The 16,843-nt window shown below is 42.5% G+C and overlaps 1 protein-coding gene across 2 annotated transcripts in view; it reads right to left on the minus strand.

Annotated features, from left to right (window-relative positions):
- UGGT1 (UDP-glucose glycoprotein glucosyltransferase 1) overlaps positions 1-2,633 on the minus strand; it is a 111,469-nt gene extending 108,836 nt beyond the window's left edge. For both annotated transcript variants that reach the window (XM_006061567.3, XM_006061566.3), the window contains exon 1: positions 2,393-2,633. In XM_006061567.3, coding sequence (XP_006061629.3) covers positions 2,393-2,450 — 58 coding nt within the window. In that variant the 5' untranslated portion in view covers positions 2,451-2,633. The remainder of the gene's footprint in view (positions 1-2,392) is intronic.
- Between the last annotated feature and the right edge of the window lie 14,210 nt (positions 2,634-16,843).

Below are 16,843 nucleotides of genomic sequence, written 5' to 3' on the forward strand. Positions count from 1 at the left end.
ACAATACCATGATCTCTGCCCTGGCTTTAAGAAGGGTTCTTAACGTCCAGACCTAGACTGAGCATACAGCTTTATTATGAGACCCAAGACAAGTTCAAGGATTTCTAGGGCAGAGACTTTGGGTCCCAAATGGCCACGAGAGGTATCGTTTCACCTTGAAACCAAGGAACCAAGGGTGCAATCAAGCAACCAGCCTGACAGGTCCATCCTGGGACTGACTCTGGGGACAGAATGTGAGCTCCTCAAGAGCAGGGAGTTTTATCTGTCACAGTCACATGCCTAGCATAATGCCTGGAACACAGGAGGCCCTCAACATAAACAAACAGACTCTGTTCATTAACAGATGAATGAAAAGAACTGGGAGAAAAAGGGATGTGGCACCAAACGCAAAGGCGCTCAGAAAGCCTAGGACTTAAGAAGGGTGAAAATGAAAACTACACATCATGACTCACCCCGAGATCCCCTAGACCTGTTTTAAAGACACAGAGAGAGTTCTTGGGGTGCCGCAGAGCATCATTAGCGATGGAAAAGGGAGGAAAGCCATACATTAATGAACAGCTTTCCCATACCCAAACCCCACATCCTTGATACCACAGGTAACACCAGAGGAAAAGACTGTTCACAGAAGTCAAAATAAGAACCTTTCTGAGTGGTCCTTTATTTGAGGATACCTTCATTTGCCGAGATCCCATATCACTCTGACCCTAGTAGTCCTTCAGTGTTGCTTATTAAGAGGAATAGTCTGCAAACTAACAGTTGGCAGAATTTTCAGTGTGGCACTGCATGATTACAGGCATCACGCTTATGGCATGATGCATAAATTAAAAAGTCTTTAGTAAGTTCCAGGCCCAAATGATTCATCTATAAGATCTAACATGTGGCCTGGCTTCTTTAGTGTAAATTAAAGACACTATCTCTTGCTCATTTATTTAAAGTATTCATCAGTTATATTCTGGCAAGTGTTTATCACTTTTGAAAAATAGAAAAGGCATAAAGTTCTAAGTCATCACCAACTTTTTCCATTTTTAAACTGAAGAAAACAGCTAATGAACTCAAAAAAACACTTAAAGGGTCAGGTTAATAGATGAGTTTCAACATATATGACAATAGCAAGGAAAAATATTAGGAAGTTACCCTTCTTGAGAAATAAATTTACTTCTGAAGTAATTAAATTAATATACATTTATACCTAGAATTTTCTCCATAGTTCAATCTAGTCCCCTCAAGTTAAACACACACTGTGAAGGGAGTTATACTACTGTAGAAAGCAATGTTTATTTCCCTTATTAAAAATAAGTTTCAGCTAAGTATATCAAAAGCAAGTCAAAAGGAAAGGCTACAATCAACCCAACTTTTATGCTGCTGCTGCTGCTAAGTAACCTCAGTCGTGTCCGACTCTGTGCAACCCCATAGACGGCAGCCCACCAGACTCCCCCTTCCCTGGGATTCTCCAGGCAAGAACACTGGAGTAGGTTGCCATTTCCTTCTCCAATGCATGAAAGTGAAAAGTGAAAGAGAGGTCGCTCAGTCGTGCCCCACTCTCAGCGACCCCATGGACTACAGCCTACCAGGCTCCTCCATCCATGGGATTTTCCAGGTAAGAGTACTGGAGTGGGGTGCCATTGCCTTTTCCTTTATGTTGCTATCATATAGCTATTTAAAACGTCTTCAAATATCACACTAAAATTGGCTGGCCAAGTGTATGATGAATGTTTTCAAAATAGTTAGCACACAGTAAGGCATAAGACCCCAAGACTTCAAATGAACAAACTATGCTAGTTTTCAAATCTGGTAAAAAAATGCAAAACAATCTAGAGATTCTGGCCAAGGAACACTGAAGAGCTCACGCCCATAACTCATTGGCGATGTACGCGGATCTTATTCTTCTGGCAGGTCCCAGGCTAAAAGTGAAACCGGATCATCCAATTTCCAGTCAACAGATCCTTGAAACAAACGAAAACGGTAAACAAAATTCACCACCCGAATTCATTTTAGGGAAAACAGAAATCTATAAAAAGATCCATCTTTTTCCCACCGGAGTCCTGCAAACCGCTGGCTCTCAACCTCCTTGGGGTCAAGCTTGGTCTGAATTCGTGTTAGGACACGTCCCCCAACCTCCGTCTGCACTTGGGCACACGGGTTTCAAAGCTCTCCAATGAAGGCGCAAAACCGATGAAGAGAGTCCGCGGCCAACCTCGCAGAAACCGGATTTGCCCAGAAAACACTGAAGGACTTCTAAAGGGACTCGAACAGAGAGGAAGGGCTGAGACACAGGAGGGGAAACTGAGTCAGGAAAGAATCGGAAGATCAAGGTGACCGAGACACATGGTGGCCTCGCTCCCCAGACCCTCTCTCCGCCGGCGAGACCTCCCCACTCCAACCCCAGGGGTACCTGTCACTGGTCTTGCAGCTGCAGCACACGCGCCGCTCTCATCCCCTTGCCAGCCCATGCCAGGGGCCGCGCTCTGTCCGCGACGGCACCTGCGACAACGCCGGGGCGGGGCAGGACAGCGGCGCAGGCGGCAGCAGCTGCGCCAGTGAGCGGCCGACACGCGCCTTTCCCGCGGCTCTGCTCACAAGCCGGCCTCGCAAAGGAGAGACCAGCTGCCGACCGCCCTTTACTTCCGCTTCCTACTGGCTAGCGCCGGAGGACTTCCGGCTACAGAGTCATGGCCAGGGCCGCCCAGAGCGCCACGCTACTGCCATCTTACTTCCGAAGAGGTTTCACCTCTCTCCTTGCTTCCGGAGGTTCAGTTTGGTTTCGGAGGCGCTGTTCTTTGAGGTTCTGTGAACATGTAAGGGAACTGGGAGAAGGCAATGGCAACCCACTCCAGTGCTCTAGCCTGGAAAATCCCATGGACGGAGGAGCCTGGTAGCTGCGGTCCATGGGGTCGCTAGAGTCGGACACGACTGAGAGACTTCACTTTCACTTTTCACTTTCACGCATTGGAGAAGGAAATGGCAACCCACTCCAGTGTTCTTGCCTGGAGAATCCCAGGGACAGGGGAGCCTGATGGGCTGCCGTCTATGGGGTCGCACCGAGTCGGACACGACTGAAGCGACTTGGCGGCAGCATCAGCAAGGGGACAACTGAGACACAAAAGCTTTACCACATGAAGAGACTGGATAGAATCCACTTCCTTAAACTCGTCCGTTAAAAGCACTGTTGCACCGTAAAGGACCAAACGACTTCATGTTTCTGAGTTTCTTAGACTTTATCTCAAACTGTCTTGGATAGCTTCCGTTCCAGGGAGCAGAGAAAAGAATTTTTTTTTTTTTAATTTCATGAGACGTTTTTGCTTATTTTGTATAGGAAGTGGCAGCTTAATCTGCAAGGGTTACTTTGTCCTTTGAATTACTTTTTGGCAAATATAAATTACTATGTAAAATACTTTTAGAATTATGACACTGGGCAGGTCATTTTAGCCACCCAGAAATGAGTAAGTCTTTGGGCGATATATTGTAACTAATAAAGTGAGCTAAAAAGCCAAACATATTTTTGTAAGTACCTAAATAAAAAGTGTAAAATATTAACTGACTTATGGTTATATGGCGCAAACAGTCCGTCCCTTGAGAGTGGCAGAACAAGTAGTAAAAAAACACTTGTCTTAATCTGATACCTATATGTCTGTACTGTGCTTAAGAACTGTAGCTGACTGTTGGGTTTTCTGTTCCTTGCTAGACTAAAAGAAGTTCAAAAAAATTTAAGGAATGAAAATGATTGTTTCAAAATATATTTCTTCAGAGAGATTTTGTGTTAGAAGTTTTCCATTGTGTATTTTGTATGCCTTTTAAAGTCACTTCAAGTGATAATTTCATTAAAAATGAATTGTTTAACCACAATACAGAGTTAGTTTTTCACTCTGTTTTAACTTGGTTGTCTGCTATTGATGCATGAATAACACCAATACTTGCTTAGTTATAGCATACAACTAACTGATTGTTAGTATTATTTGTGGAAATAATACAAATACATTATTACTAACTTAAGTACATAGTTTACATCACAGTTCACTCTTGTTGTACTATCTTATGTGTTTTCACAAATATGCACATAATCATCATTACAGTTTCACACAGAATAGTTTCATCCCTCTAATAATCCCCTGTGCTTCACCTATTCACCTCTCCCCTGAAATCCTGGCAACCACTGATCTTACCAGCATCTACTATAACTGAACAGTATGAAAAGGCAAAAAGAGAGGACACTGAAAGATGAACTCCCCAAGTTGGTAGGTGCCCTATATGCTACTAGAGATCAGTGGAGAACTAACTCCAGAAAGAATGAAGAGATGCAGCCAAAGCAAAAACAACACCCAGTTGTGGATGTGACTGCTGATGGAGGTAAAGTCTGATGCTGTAAAGAGGAATATTGCATAGGAACCTGAAATGTTAGGTCCATGAATCAAGCCAAAGTGGAAGTGGTCAAACAGGAGATGGCAAGAGTGAACATCGACATTTTAGGAATCAGCAACTTAAATGGACTAGAATGGGTGAATTTAACTCAGATGACCGTTATATCTACTACTGTGGGCAAGAATCTCTTAGAAGAAATGGAGGAGCCATCATAGTCAACAAAAGAGTCCGAAATGCAGTACATGGATGCAATCTCAAAAATGACAGAATGATCTCTGTTTGTTTCCAATGCAAACCATTCAATAGCACAGTAATCCAAGTCCATGCCCCAATCAATAATGCTGAAGAAGCTAAAGTAAAACGGTTCTATGAGCACCTACAATACCTTCTAGAACTTAAACCAAAAAAAGATGTCCTTTTCATTATAGGGGACTGGACTACAAAAGTAGGAAGTCAAGAGATACCTGGAGTAACAGGCAAATTTGGCCTTGGAGTAAAGAATGAAGCAGGGCAAAGGCTAACAGAGTTTTGCCAAGAGAATGCACTGGTCATAGCAAACACCCTCTTCCAACAACACAAGAGACAACTCTACACATGGAGATCACCAGATAGTCAATACCAAGATCAGATTAATTATATTCTTTGTAACCAAAGATGGAGAAGCTCTATACAGTCAGCAAAAACAAGACCGGGAGCTGACTGTGGCTCAGATCATGAACTCCTATTGCCAAATTCAGACTTACATTGAAGAAAGTAGGGACAATCACTAGACCATTCAGGTATGACCTAACTCAAATCCCTTAAGACTATACAGTGGCAGTGACAAATAGATCCAAGGGATTAGATCTGAAAAACAGAATGCCTGAAGAACTACAAATGGAGGTTTGTGACATTGTACAGGAGTCAGTGATCAAAACCATCCCTAAGAAAAAGAAATGCAAAAAGACAAAATAATTGTCTGAGAAGTCCTAACAAATAGCTGAGAAAAGAAGAGAAGTGAAAGGCAAAGGAGAAAAGGAAAGAGATACCCATTTGAATGCAGAGTTCCAAAGAATAGCAAGATGAGAAAACAAAGCCTTCCTCAGTGACCAATGCAAAGAAATATAGGAAAACAATAGATGGGAAAGACTAGAGATCTCTTCAGAAAATTAGAGATACCAAGGGAACATTTCATGCAAAGATGGGCACAATAAAGGACAGAAATAGTATGGACCTAACAGAAGCAGACGAGATTAAGAAGAGGTGGTGGGAATACACGGAAGAACTATACAGAAAAGATCTTCATGACCCAGATAATCACGATGGTGTGATCACTCACCTAGAGCCAGACATCCTGGAATGCCAAGTCAAGTGGGCCTTAGGAAGCATCACTACAAACAAAGCTAGGGGAGGTGATGGAATTCCAGTTGAGCTCTTTCAAATCCTAAAAGATGATGCTGTGAAAGTGCTGGACTCAGTATGTCAGCAAATTTGGGAAATTCAGCAGTGGCCACAGGACTGGAAAAGGTCAGTTTTCATTCCAATCCCAAAGAAAGGCAATGAAGAACATTCAAACTACCGCACAATTGCATTCATCTCACACTCTGGTAAAGTAATACTCAAGATTCTCCAAGCCAGGCTTCAGCAATACGTGAACTGCGAACTTCCAGATGTTCAAGCTGGATTTAGAAAAGGCAAAAGAACCATAGATCAAATTGCCAACATCCATTGGATCATGGAAAAAGCAAGAGAGTTCCAGAAAAAACATCTACTTCTGCTTTATTGACTACACCAAAGCCTTTGACTGTGTGGATCACAATAAACTGTGGAAAATTCTTCAAGAGATGGGAATACCAGACCACCTGACCTGCCTCCTGAGAAATCTATGCTGGTCAAGAAGCAACAGTTGTAACTGGACATGGAACAACAGACTGGTTCTAAACCAGGATGGAGTGTGTCAAGGCTGTATATTGTCACCCTACTGATTTAACTTATATGCGGAGTACATAATGAGGAATGATGGACTGGGTGAAGCACAAGCTGGAATCAAGATTGCCAGGAGAAATAACAATAACCTCAGATATGCAGATGACACCACCCTTATGGCAGAAAGCGAAGAACTAAAGAGCCACTTGATGAAAGTAAAAGAAGAGAGTGAAAAAGTTGGCTTCAAGCTCAACATTCAGAAAAATAAGATCATGGCATCCGGTCCCATCACTTCATGGCAAATAGATGGGGAAACATTGGAAACAATGACAGACTTTATTTTGGAGGGCTCCAAAATCACTGCAGATGGTGACTGCAGCCATGAAATTAAAAGACGCCTGCTCCTTGGAAGAAAAGTTATGACCAACCTAGACAGCTTATTAAAAAGAAGAGACTTTAATTTGCCAACAAAAGTCTGTCTAGTTAAGGCTATGGTTTTTCCAGTGGTCATGTATGGATGTGAGAGTTGGATTGTAAAGAAAGCTGAATGCTAAAGAATTGATGCCTTTGAACTGTGGTGTTGGAGAAGACTCTTGAGAGTCCCTTGGACACCAAGGAGATCCAACCAGTCTATCCTAAAGGAACTCAGTCCTGAATGATCATTGGAGGACTGATGCTGAAGCTGAAACTCCAATACTTTTGCCACCTGATGGGAGGAACTGACTTATTTGAAAAGACTGATGCAGCAAAAGACTGAAGGCAGGAGCAGAAGGGGTGACAGAGAATGAGATAGTTGAATAGCATCACCGACTCAATGGACATGAGTTTGAGTAAACTCTGGGAGTTGGTGATGGACAGGGAGTCTTGGCATGCTGCAGTCCATGGGGTCACAAAGAGTCAGACACGACTGACCGACTGAGAACTATAACTGAATGTTTGTGTCACACCCCTAAATTCTCATAGCTCGGTTGGTAAAGAATCTGCCTGCAATGCAGGAGACTCAGATTTGATTCCTGGGTTGGGAAGATCCCCTGGAGAAGGAACTGGCAACCCACTCCAGTATCCTTGCCTGGAAAATCCTATGGAACCTGGCAAGCTACAGTTTATGGGGGCGCAAGAGCCAGACATGACTTAGCGACCAAACCACCACCACCACCTAAATTCATATGTTGAAACCTTACGTGGTAATATTTGTAGACAGGGTCTTTGGAAGGGGCTAGATCATGATGGTGGAACCCTCATGTATGGGGTTAGTTCCCTTAAAAAAAAAAAGGCTCCCTTGCCTTTTTGTCATCTGAGGACACAAAGAGAAATTCTTGCATGTTGCCCACATTTTTCACTTAAGCTTTTAGCATGTTACACAAAGTTACTCAAATTCTAGTCTGATAATTCCAAAATCTCTCCGTATCAGAGCCTGATCTGATGCTTTATCTTGTCAGGCTATATTTTTTGTTGACTTTAAGGATGCCTGTAATTTTTGCTTGAAGCCCAGACATGATGTACTAGGTAAGAGGAACTGAGATAAATAGACCTTGGTGTGAGCCTTTATATTTTTCCGTCTAGGAGTTGAGCTGTGTTTACTGTTGCTGAAGCTGTATATATCAGAGACCTACATTTCCTCTGTTGTCCTCTTGCTTTTCTTTCCTTTCTTATATTTGGGTTTGCCTAGAAACGACTTCTTAAGTAGAGCCTGGGCATTGTTAGTCCTTTCAGCTGTGTACCCCACCTTATTACAAGAGTCCTGTTGATGTGGTGGTAAGGTTGATGGGAGGGAAAACTGAGCAATTCTATGACTAGGTCTTAGTTTCTGTAGGCCTGTCTCCCAGGGCTGTGACCTCCACAAGTGCTTTTGACATTGTATGAGACAGGATATCCAGAGGGGGCTGGACTTCAGGGATTTCCTTCCCTCCAAGTCAGAAAGCTGCGGTAATGGCTTTCTCCTCACTGGGTAAGCCTTTGTTCTGGAGAATTCTCCAGGCTTGTTTCAAAATCATTGCATTTCCCTTCCACCAGGCCAAACATGAACGGATTTTTCTAAGGTACTCACTGTGTATCTGGGAAGGCTCCTGGAGACAGACCCCACAAAACTGTAGGACCCATCTCACCTTACTCTGGGCCCTCAGGGGTATCTCTCAAACTAGTGTAGACTCAGCCTCTAGAAAATTGTCCAAATTACCTATTCAGCGTTCCTATCACTTAGTAGTTCCAGCAGCTTCTACTTCAGGTAGGATGATCTTTATTTTCTGTGTTTACCCATCTCTCCAGTTTTGGGGGTGGCAGTTTGTCTTCTGACTCAATTCTCTGTTGACTTTCAGTTCACTCAGTTTTTTCTTGTTGTGAGGATAGGAAAGATGACTTCCAAACACTACTCATAGAGTAGAAACCAGAAGTTCAGACACCCTGCCTAAGAGGAGCTGTTGACAGAGCCCAGATCTCTAGATCAATGGTGTCTGATAGAAATAAAATGTGAACCACATATGTAATTTTAAATTTTCTAGTAGCCACATTAAAAAAGTACAAAGACACAGGGAACTATATTCAATATTCTGAGATAAAGCATAAAGGAAGAGAATATTAAAAAGAATATATACATATATATGCATAGCTGAGTGACTTTTCTGTGCAGCAGAAATTAAACATAACATTGCACATCAACTATACTTCAATAAAAAGTGTTTAAAAAGTACAGAGAATAAGTGAGATTAGTTTAACAACATATTCTACTTAACCAGTATATTTAATACATTGTAATTTAAATGTGCAGTTATTTTAAGAGTTATTAAGACACTTTACTCTTTTTTTTAATAGTATTTGAAATCTAGTATACATTTTGCATTTACAACATATCTCAATTCAGTCATGTTAAGGGCTCAATAGCCATAGACTCTGTCTATGTCTGTCATTCTGTCTATCTGTCATTAAAAAAATTCTTAAGAGTAAACTGAGTGCACTCCTCACCAGGACTGTTTCTTGAATGCACAGGCACCGTGCTGTGCTTGTCTCCTCTGCCTGAACTGTCTTCCTCTTTCTCCACAAGGTCTGCTCATACTCTTGACTTAGGTTACTGTCAACATCAACTCTTCAGAGGGATTTCCCTCACTTCCCCATCTAAACTAGATCCCCCAAACTGTTACCTTCTCTCTCACTTACCCACTTTATTTTTTCCATTCTATATTTGTTTATGGTCTACTATACCCTATTAGATGTCACCACACAAGCACAGGGTTTGTTACCAAATCCATACTCAGTGTGCTCTCTGCACCACAGACCAATAATTGAGAGACGCAGCATTGAGGCAAGGAATAATGACTTTATTCAGAAAGCCGGGTGTCAGAGAAGGTGACAGACTAGAGTCCTAGAGTACCATTTTATCATGATCTGGATACCAGTTTCTTTTATAGAAGACAGAGAGGGAAGGAGAGGAGGAAGTAAAATAAAACCACCGAAAGTCTTGCAAAATATCTCCTGGTGTGGTCAGCCTGTGGAGAGGGCTTGTTAGTTTCTTCTTTTCTGCAGCCATTCACAGGTGGGCAGGGTCAGCGTGTCTCCCTGTGAGCTGAACAAAGGTACTTCAACATCAAGGCAGAAGGACAGGGTTCCACAAGGCAGGCCACTGTGTATGCTTATAGCATACACATAGAATCCACGGCGTTCTTCCAGTGATTATAGTAGCAAAAGCAATGGAAAGCAAAGGCTAAAGTAAAAGAAACAGACCCAGCACAGAGTCAGATTTTGTTCTTCCCCGTTACAGGACATTACTTAGTTCCCTGCTATGTCCTCACCCCAGGACTGAATTGTCTTCTTCCCCTTTCTCCACAAGGTCTGCTCATACTCTTGACTTAGGTCAGGGTCAACATCAACTCTTCAGAGGGATTTTCCTCACTTCCCCACCTAAAATAGATCCCCCAATCTTTACCTTCTCTCTCATTTACCCACTTTATTTACCCCCAGGACAGTACCACACAACATCTGATGATGAACTCCAGCCACATCACCCTCCTCTGTCTATGTGAACATACTCAACCAAGGAGATGTTCTGCCCTTGCTACTGCTCTTACCCTGTCAGCTTGTGGGCAAAGGACCTGCCATGAGATCAGTGAGTCTCCTTGAACTATTTAAGAGACAGAGCATAGACTCTTCCAACTTTTAAGCTCTGTTTGTAATTCCAGAAATGAAAGCCCACTGTTGACTCTGTGTGCCTTTTCTCTTAACACAGGACTCAAAAGTAGGCAGACCCAATGGGAGAGTTATGTCCTCAGGGGTGCTGGCCCTGCAGACCCAGGCCACCTGGTCCTTGTAAGGCAACCAGGGCCTGTAAATGTGCAGTTATTTTTAATGTCATTAAGATATTTTACTATTTTTGTACTAAATGTTTGAATTAGTATATATTTTGCATTTACAGAGTTGTCTTACTAGAGTTCCCAACAAAGAACGACCTGTCGTGGTGCGTACACAGGTTGGAAATGAATTTCCAAACATGAGGCAGAACAAGAGGAGAATAAAGTTTATTAGAGTGGGAGATGCTGTTAGAATAGTGGGCTAACTCAAGGGAGAACTGAGCCCTTTCACAGCCTTGCAGCCAGTTTTTATAGCCTTAAGACAGAGAAAATTCCTACTGAAATGGTGGCATTAGGTGATTGGTGAGGATGCTATAGGGTGGATAGTAGGGTGGATAGTTTACCTAATATGGGATCAGGGAACTGGCTGGTTTAGATCCCAGAGGCACATGGCAACAGTTGCTCTGCCATCGGGGTTGGTCAATTCCAGAGATTTTTATCCTGTGACTTTGGTATAGGGCTCCACACCATCTAGCAAAAGAAATTGCCCAAAAGTAAGTTAATAAACACAGTAAAGACAGAATATCTAAAAATAGCCATATATAAGTTAACTGTAAATGCATACCTTTTAAGTATTTCTACACTGCTTTATCTTTGATTACATTTACACCTTTCTTCTACTTGTATTTCTGTCAAATCCATTCTTATTTTACATCTTTGATCCAGCATCTTATTCTCTCATCTTTATTGACTAGCCCCATAATGGCATCCCTAATTTATAAAAAGGAACTGAAGCTCCTGGGGGACTTTTCAGTTGTTAATTTTATCACTTCAGAGAACTTGATGGGCAGTGTCTGGTCTGCATCACTGGTTCCCACTCTGCTTCACGATAGGCCTTTTTGAGCCCTTGTGTCTCCCCATTTCCTAACCTGTGGTTCCTTGTCTGAATGTACATGTCTGATTACATAATGTTCACGTGCTCCTGCATTGAAGTGGCTATTTAGTGTAAGGAAATCTGGTCCACATTTGTCCTTGGAACTCTTAGCACTTACAGTCTCTGCCACTTATTTAGCTACTTCTATACAGTGTCACATATCTGTTTGAGCTTCCCTAGTGGATCAGCTGGTAAAGAATCCGCCTGCAACGCAGGAGACCCCGGTTTGATTCCTGGGTTGGGAAGATCTGGAGGGCATGGCAACCCACAAAGTCCCTTGGACTTCAAGGAGATCAAACCAGTCAATCCTAAAGGAAATCAGTCCTGAATATTCATTGGAAGGACTGATACTGAAGCTGAAGCTCCAGTACTTTGGCCACCTGATGTGAAGAACTGACTCCTTAGAAAAGACCCTGATGCTGGGATTGAAGGCAGGAGGAGAAGGTGATGACAAAGAATGAGATGGTTGGATGGCCATAAGTTTTAGCAAGCTCCAGGAGTTGGTGATGGACAGGGAAGCCTGGTGTGCGTCCATGGGGTCGCAAAGAGTCGGACATGTCTGAGTGACTGAACTGAACTGATACAGTGTCATATAGCTCCTCTGTCTTACTAAGTTGTTGGAGGAGGATGCAAGACTGGATTAAAAAGAGGAAGGAATTAAACTTTGAACTACCCAAGGAAAAGGGAGGTGTCTGGGGGGAGGAGGATATATTCAGAGAAAGAGAGGGGAACGACATTCAGACAATATCTTATTGTCTGAACCAGAAACCAGGTTCTAAAATTTGTGGTTGCCAAATGGCTGGGGGAGGAGGGGAGGGGAGGAGGGGGAAGCTTGAGAATTTGGGATTAGCAGATGCAAACTATTACACAGAATAAACAAGGTCTTACTGTATAGTCCTGAGAACTACATTCAATATCCTGGGATAAACCGTAATGGAGGGACTTCCCTGGTGGTCCAGTGGTTAAGACTTCATCAATGTGCGGGGCATGGGTTTGATCCCTGGTTGGGGAACCAAGATCCCATATGCCTTGAGGCCAGAAAACCAAAACATAAAACAGAAACAATATTATAACAAATTCAATACCTTTTAAAAAATCATGGAAAAGAATATGAATATATATATATATGTAGAGAACTGTATCACTTTGTTGTACAGTAGAAATTAACACTGTGAAAATTAACATTGTAACTCAAGTACATATCAATAAAATAAATGTGAAAAAATCAGTTCCAATCTATACCAATTACAGACAGCTTTTATAAAGTTGGCAGTGGGAGTTACACAGAACCAACAACGCAAATCTGCAGGAAACTGAAATCACTGTTAAGGAGGCTCTATGTATACCTTTGGCTAAACTTAAATGTATCATACAAAACTGGCTAGGAACTTTAAGAATCTAAGGTCAACAAAGAAACTGGTTGCAGAAAACAAAGTGGATTTTTTCACAAATTTTGGAGTCTACATTTTTTTCAAAGCAAAAAACTTGGCATGCATGCACAATCTCCTTGTTGTTTAGTCAATAAGTGGTGTCGAACTCTTGCAACTCCCTAGACCATAGCCCACCAGACTCTTCTGTCCATGGGATTTCCCAGGCAAGAATACCAGAATGTGTTGCCATTTCCTTCTCCAGGGGATCTTCCCGACCCAGGGATCAAACCTGTGTCTCCTGAATTGGCAGGCAGATTCTTTATTGCTGAGCCATCCTTGTATGGAAACATTTATAAACCAAGCCTGAGGGGGAAAGTGAGACAGTCTGGGACCTGGGACCCTGCAGCAGCGCTGCAGTATTTGCACCTGGACACACATCTCCCTGAGCAACAAATACAAAGAAACTACGTGTGCGCGCATGCTGTCACTAAGTCTTTTCCAACTCCGCCATTCCAGGGACTGTAGGTCACCAGGCTCCTCTGTCCATGGAATTTTCCAGGCAAGAATACTGGAGTGGGTTGGCATTTCTTATTCTTAGGGATCTTCCCGACTCAGGGATGGACCCAGAAGAACCCTGCATCTTCTGCATTGGCAGGTGGATTCTTTACTTACTGAGGTACCTGGGAAGCACACAAAGAAACTATATGGGACAAAAGAAAAAAAAAAAAAACCTGCATGAATGTGCAGCTGCGACAAATTCTGGACAAATGATACAAAGAGACCAAAAAAACCAACTGCCACTTCTGGGGCAAAAACAGGGTATTAGGAGCAAAAGCAGGGTACTGCCCATGCTCTCTGCATACAATAGCATCCAAGGGGTGGACAAGCCACCTAAGCTACTCCTCCAGTCCGACCCCCAGACACACCCCACCTTCCCCTATGTAAGGAACCAGCTCACCCCCCCCGGGGAGCAATCAAGCAAGAGAACCTGTTCCTTGTTCTGGCTCCCTGCTGCTGTAGTAGGGGCCCCATTAAAGCCTTGCCTGAGTTTCTTGTCTGGCTTCAAGTCAATTTCTATGAATCGGGGAAGGTCAAGAACCCTGATCAGCATCAAAACTACCCTTTGTAGGTGGATGGGTCATAGGAAACTCCCCGTGAGGCCATGATGCGGGCTGAGAGAGCAGCGTCAGTGCAGGAGGAGTAGCTACCATGGGGTCAAAGCCATCTGCTCACACAACTCACTTGTGTCTTCAGGAAACGTTCATGCACGATCTTGTATGTACCGTTTCCATTTGACGGGGAATTACTGGTATGTATGGCTGACTTTTTAGCTTTATAGATCCAATAACAAACACCTAGATCATAGTAACCAACAGAGGTGGAGTAATAACTTAGTTTCCCTTTGGTTTCTGCGAGGGCTGAGGAGTAAATCAGGAGGTATTTCGCAAAAAGGGAATATTTATCTTCGGAAAATGGCATTACTTTGGTCCAAAACCCCTAGAAGTTTGAACTGACATTTCTCCATTGGGGTTTTCCAGAAGCCCCATCATAACCATCAAAATATCAGAGATGCTTTGAAATTATTGGGTCATTAGGCTCAAGTGGCAGAGCAGCTCGTAGTAAAGTTGAACAAATTGCAGTGCCTTCTCTTGCTCAGAGTTTGACTCAAAACTGAAATGTTATGTACTGCTCAGTAGATGGGCCAAATGTATATGCTGCCTCCAGAATCCAAAGTGACCCACCAAAACACTATGCCTCTTTATTAGTGGTAGGGGCGCAAGCTACAGTAACTCATTTCATTCAGAAGGGGGCATCTCAACATACCCCAGACCAAAAAAAACCTCTAGAAACTTTAACAAAGTGACCAACTTCTGGGTTTTTATGAGGTTTCTCTCCAGTCCTCAGTCATGCAAGAGTATTAAAAAGAAATCCAGAGACTTCCCTGGTGGTCCAGTGGTTAGAATTCCATCCTTCCTTAAAGGATGAAGGGGGCTTAAATTTCATGGATGTTGGATTCAACTGGGCTTCTCTAGTGGTTCAGATGGTTACAAGTCTGCCTGAAATTCAGGAGACCTGGGTTTGATCCCCTGGAGAAGGGAATGGCTACCCACTCCAGTATTCTTGCCTGGAAAATTCCATGGACAGAGACGCCTGACCAACTACAGTCCATGGGGTCACAAAGAGTCGGGCACGACTGAATGACTAACACTTGTATTCAGCCAAGAAAGTGAAAAAGTTCCCTCAGTAATGGTGCTCCAGGGTCACAGATTGGCATGCTGTATATTGAGAATTCCTTTATTGTAGTCCTTTTTTGAGTATATTTTGTGTTTGGTGGATTAAATGATTGATTTCTGTGTTGAACATGCAGAGAGTTCTAGTTATCGAATGATAGAACTCACTGGATCCAGTAGGTATCCAATAGGATTCCCAAGGTAACCTTCTGTGGACCAGGAGTTGGGGAAGGAGATTGGCTACAAAGGGCCTAATGGAAGTTTTTGAGGTGACTAAAATATTTTATCTACACTGTGGTGATGGCTCCAAGACAATATACTTTTGTCAAAACGAATCCAACTGTACTTTATTATAAGTAAACTATACTTTAATAAAGTTTGACACTAAAAAAAAAAGACTCCGTGCTTCCACTATAGAGGGCACTAAGATCCTGCATGCCACGTGGCCAAAAAGTAGGCAAAAATAAGAGTAAATAAATATACTGAGTGAAGATTTTTTAATACTATTTTTTTTAAAGAAATCTAGGGCTTTTGAAGTATCCTCATTATCAGATCCAGTGTAATTTACTCAATGCCTTGTAATAGAACAGGATGATGACTTAATGGCAGATTGTTTTCTGTAGACTAGATTATGACATAGAGCCAAAGATTCACATCTTTGAGGGAAGATGATGAAGGTACACTACTGCTCTCATCGCCAGGGGAAAAAAAATTCTAGTAGGTTTTGTTTAATTGGCATTTAGAAAAAAACATTTGCCACATCAATTTCCAGTTGATATGATGACTGCACCAGTTACCAAACAGGACAATTTGCTCTAAAGAGACAATATTATGAAGTCAGATGCAACTGGAATTAAATTTACAATAATCCTTTGTTCTCTGAAATTAGTCTTTTACACAAAACTAATAGGCAAGATAAATGGGGAATCAGTACACCTACATCTTTCTATTTTTTTTTTTTTAACTGATGATGCTGACCTCTGCAATTTCCCAGGAGGTTGTTATATTTTTGCTGTGATATGTGGGGTAATTCCTAGGCTTCCACTTGGCACTTCTAACCTTAATAGCAAACTTTGTTTTATGGGTCAGAAAGCTACTGGGATTCTATTATTGTGTATAGACAGAAAAAATACAGAGTGAGTTCACAGGCCACTAGACTTGGATAAAAATTTCTTGTATACTATGACTCTTTAAGTACTCATTTTGACTTCAAATCAGATCAGATCAGTCGCTCAGTCATGTCCGACTATTTGCGACCCCATGAATCGCAGCACGCCAGGCCTCCCTGTCCATCACCAACTCCCGGAGTTCACTCAAACTCATGTGCATCAAGTCAGTGATGCCATCCAGCCATCTCATCCTCTGTTGTCCCCTTCTCCTTCTGCCCCCAACCCTTCCCAGCATCAGAGTCTTTTCCAATGAGTCAACTCTTCGCATGAGGTGGCCAAAGTACTGGAGTTTCAGCTTTAGCATCAGTCCTTCCAATGAACACCCAGGACTGATCTCCTTTAGAAAGGACTGGTTGGATCCCCTTGCAGTCCAAGGGACTCTCAAGAGTCTTCTCCAACACCACAGTTCAAAAGCATCAATTCTTCGGCGCTCAACTTTCTTCACAGTCCAACTCTCACACCCATACATGACTACTGGAAAAACCATAGCCTTGACTAGACGGACCTTTGTTGGCAAAGTAATGTCTCTGCTTTTTAATATGCTATCTATGTTGGTCATAACTTTCCTTCCAAGGAGTAAGCGTCTTTTAATTTCATGGCT

This window comes from Bubalus bubalis, chromosome 2 (genome assembly GCF_019923935.1).
Source record: "Bubalus bubalis isolate 160015118507 breed Murrah chromosome 2, NDDB_SH_1, whole genome shotgun sequence".
Taxonomy (NCBI): domain Eukaryota; kingdom Metazoa; phylum Chordata; class Mammalia; order Artiodactyla; family Bovidae; genus Bubalus; species Bubalus bubalis.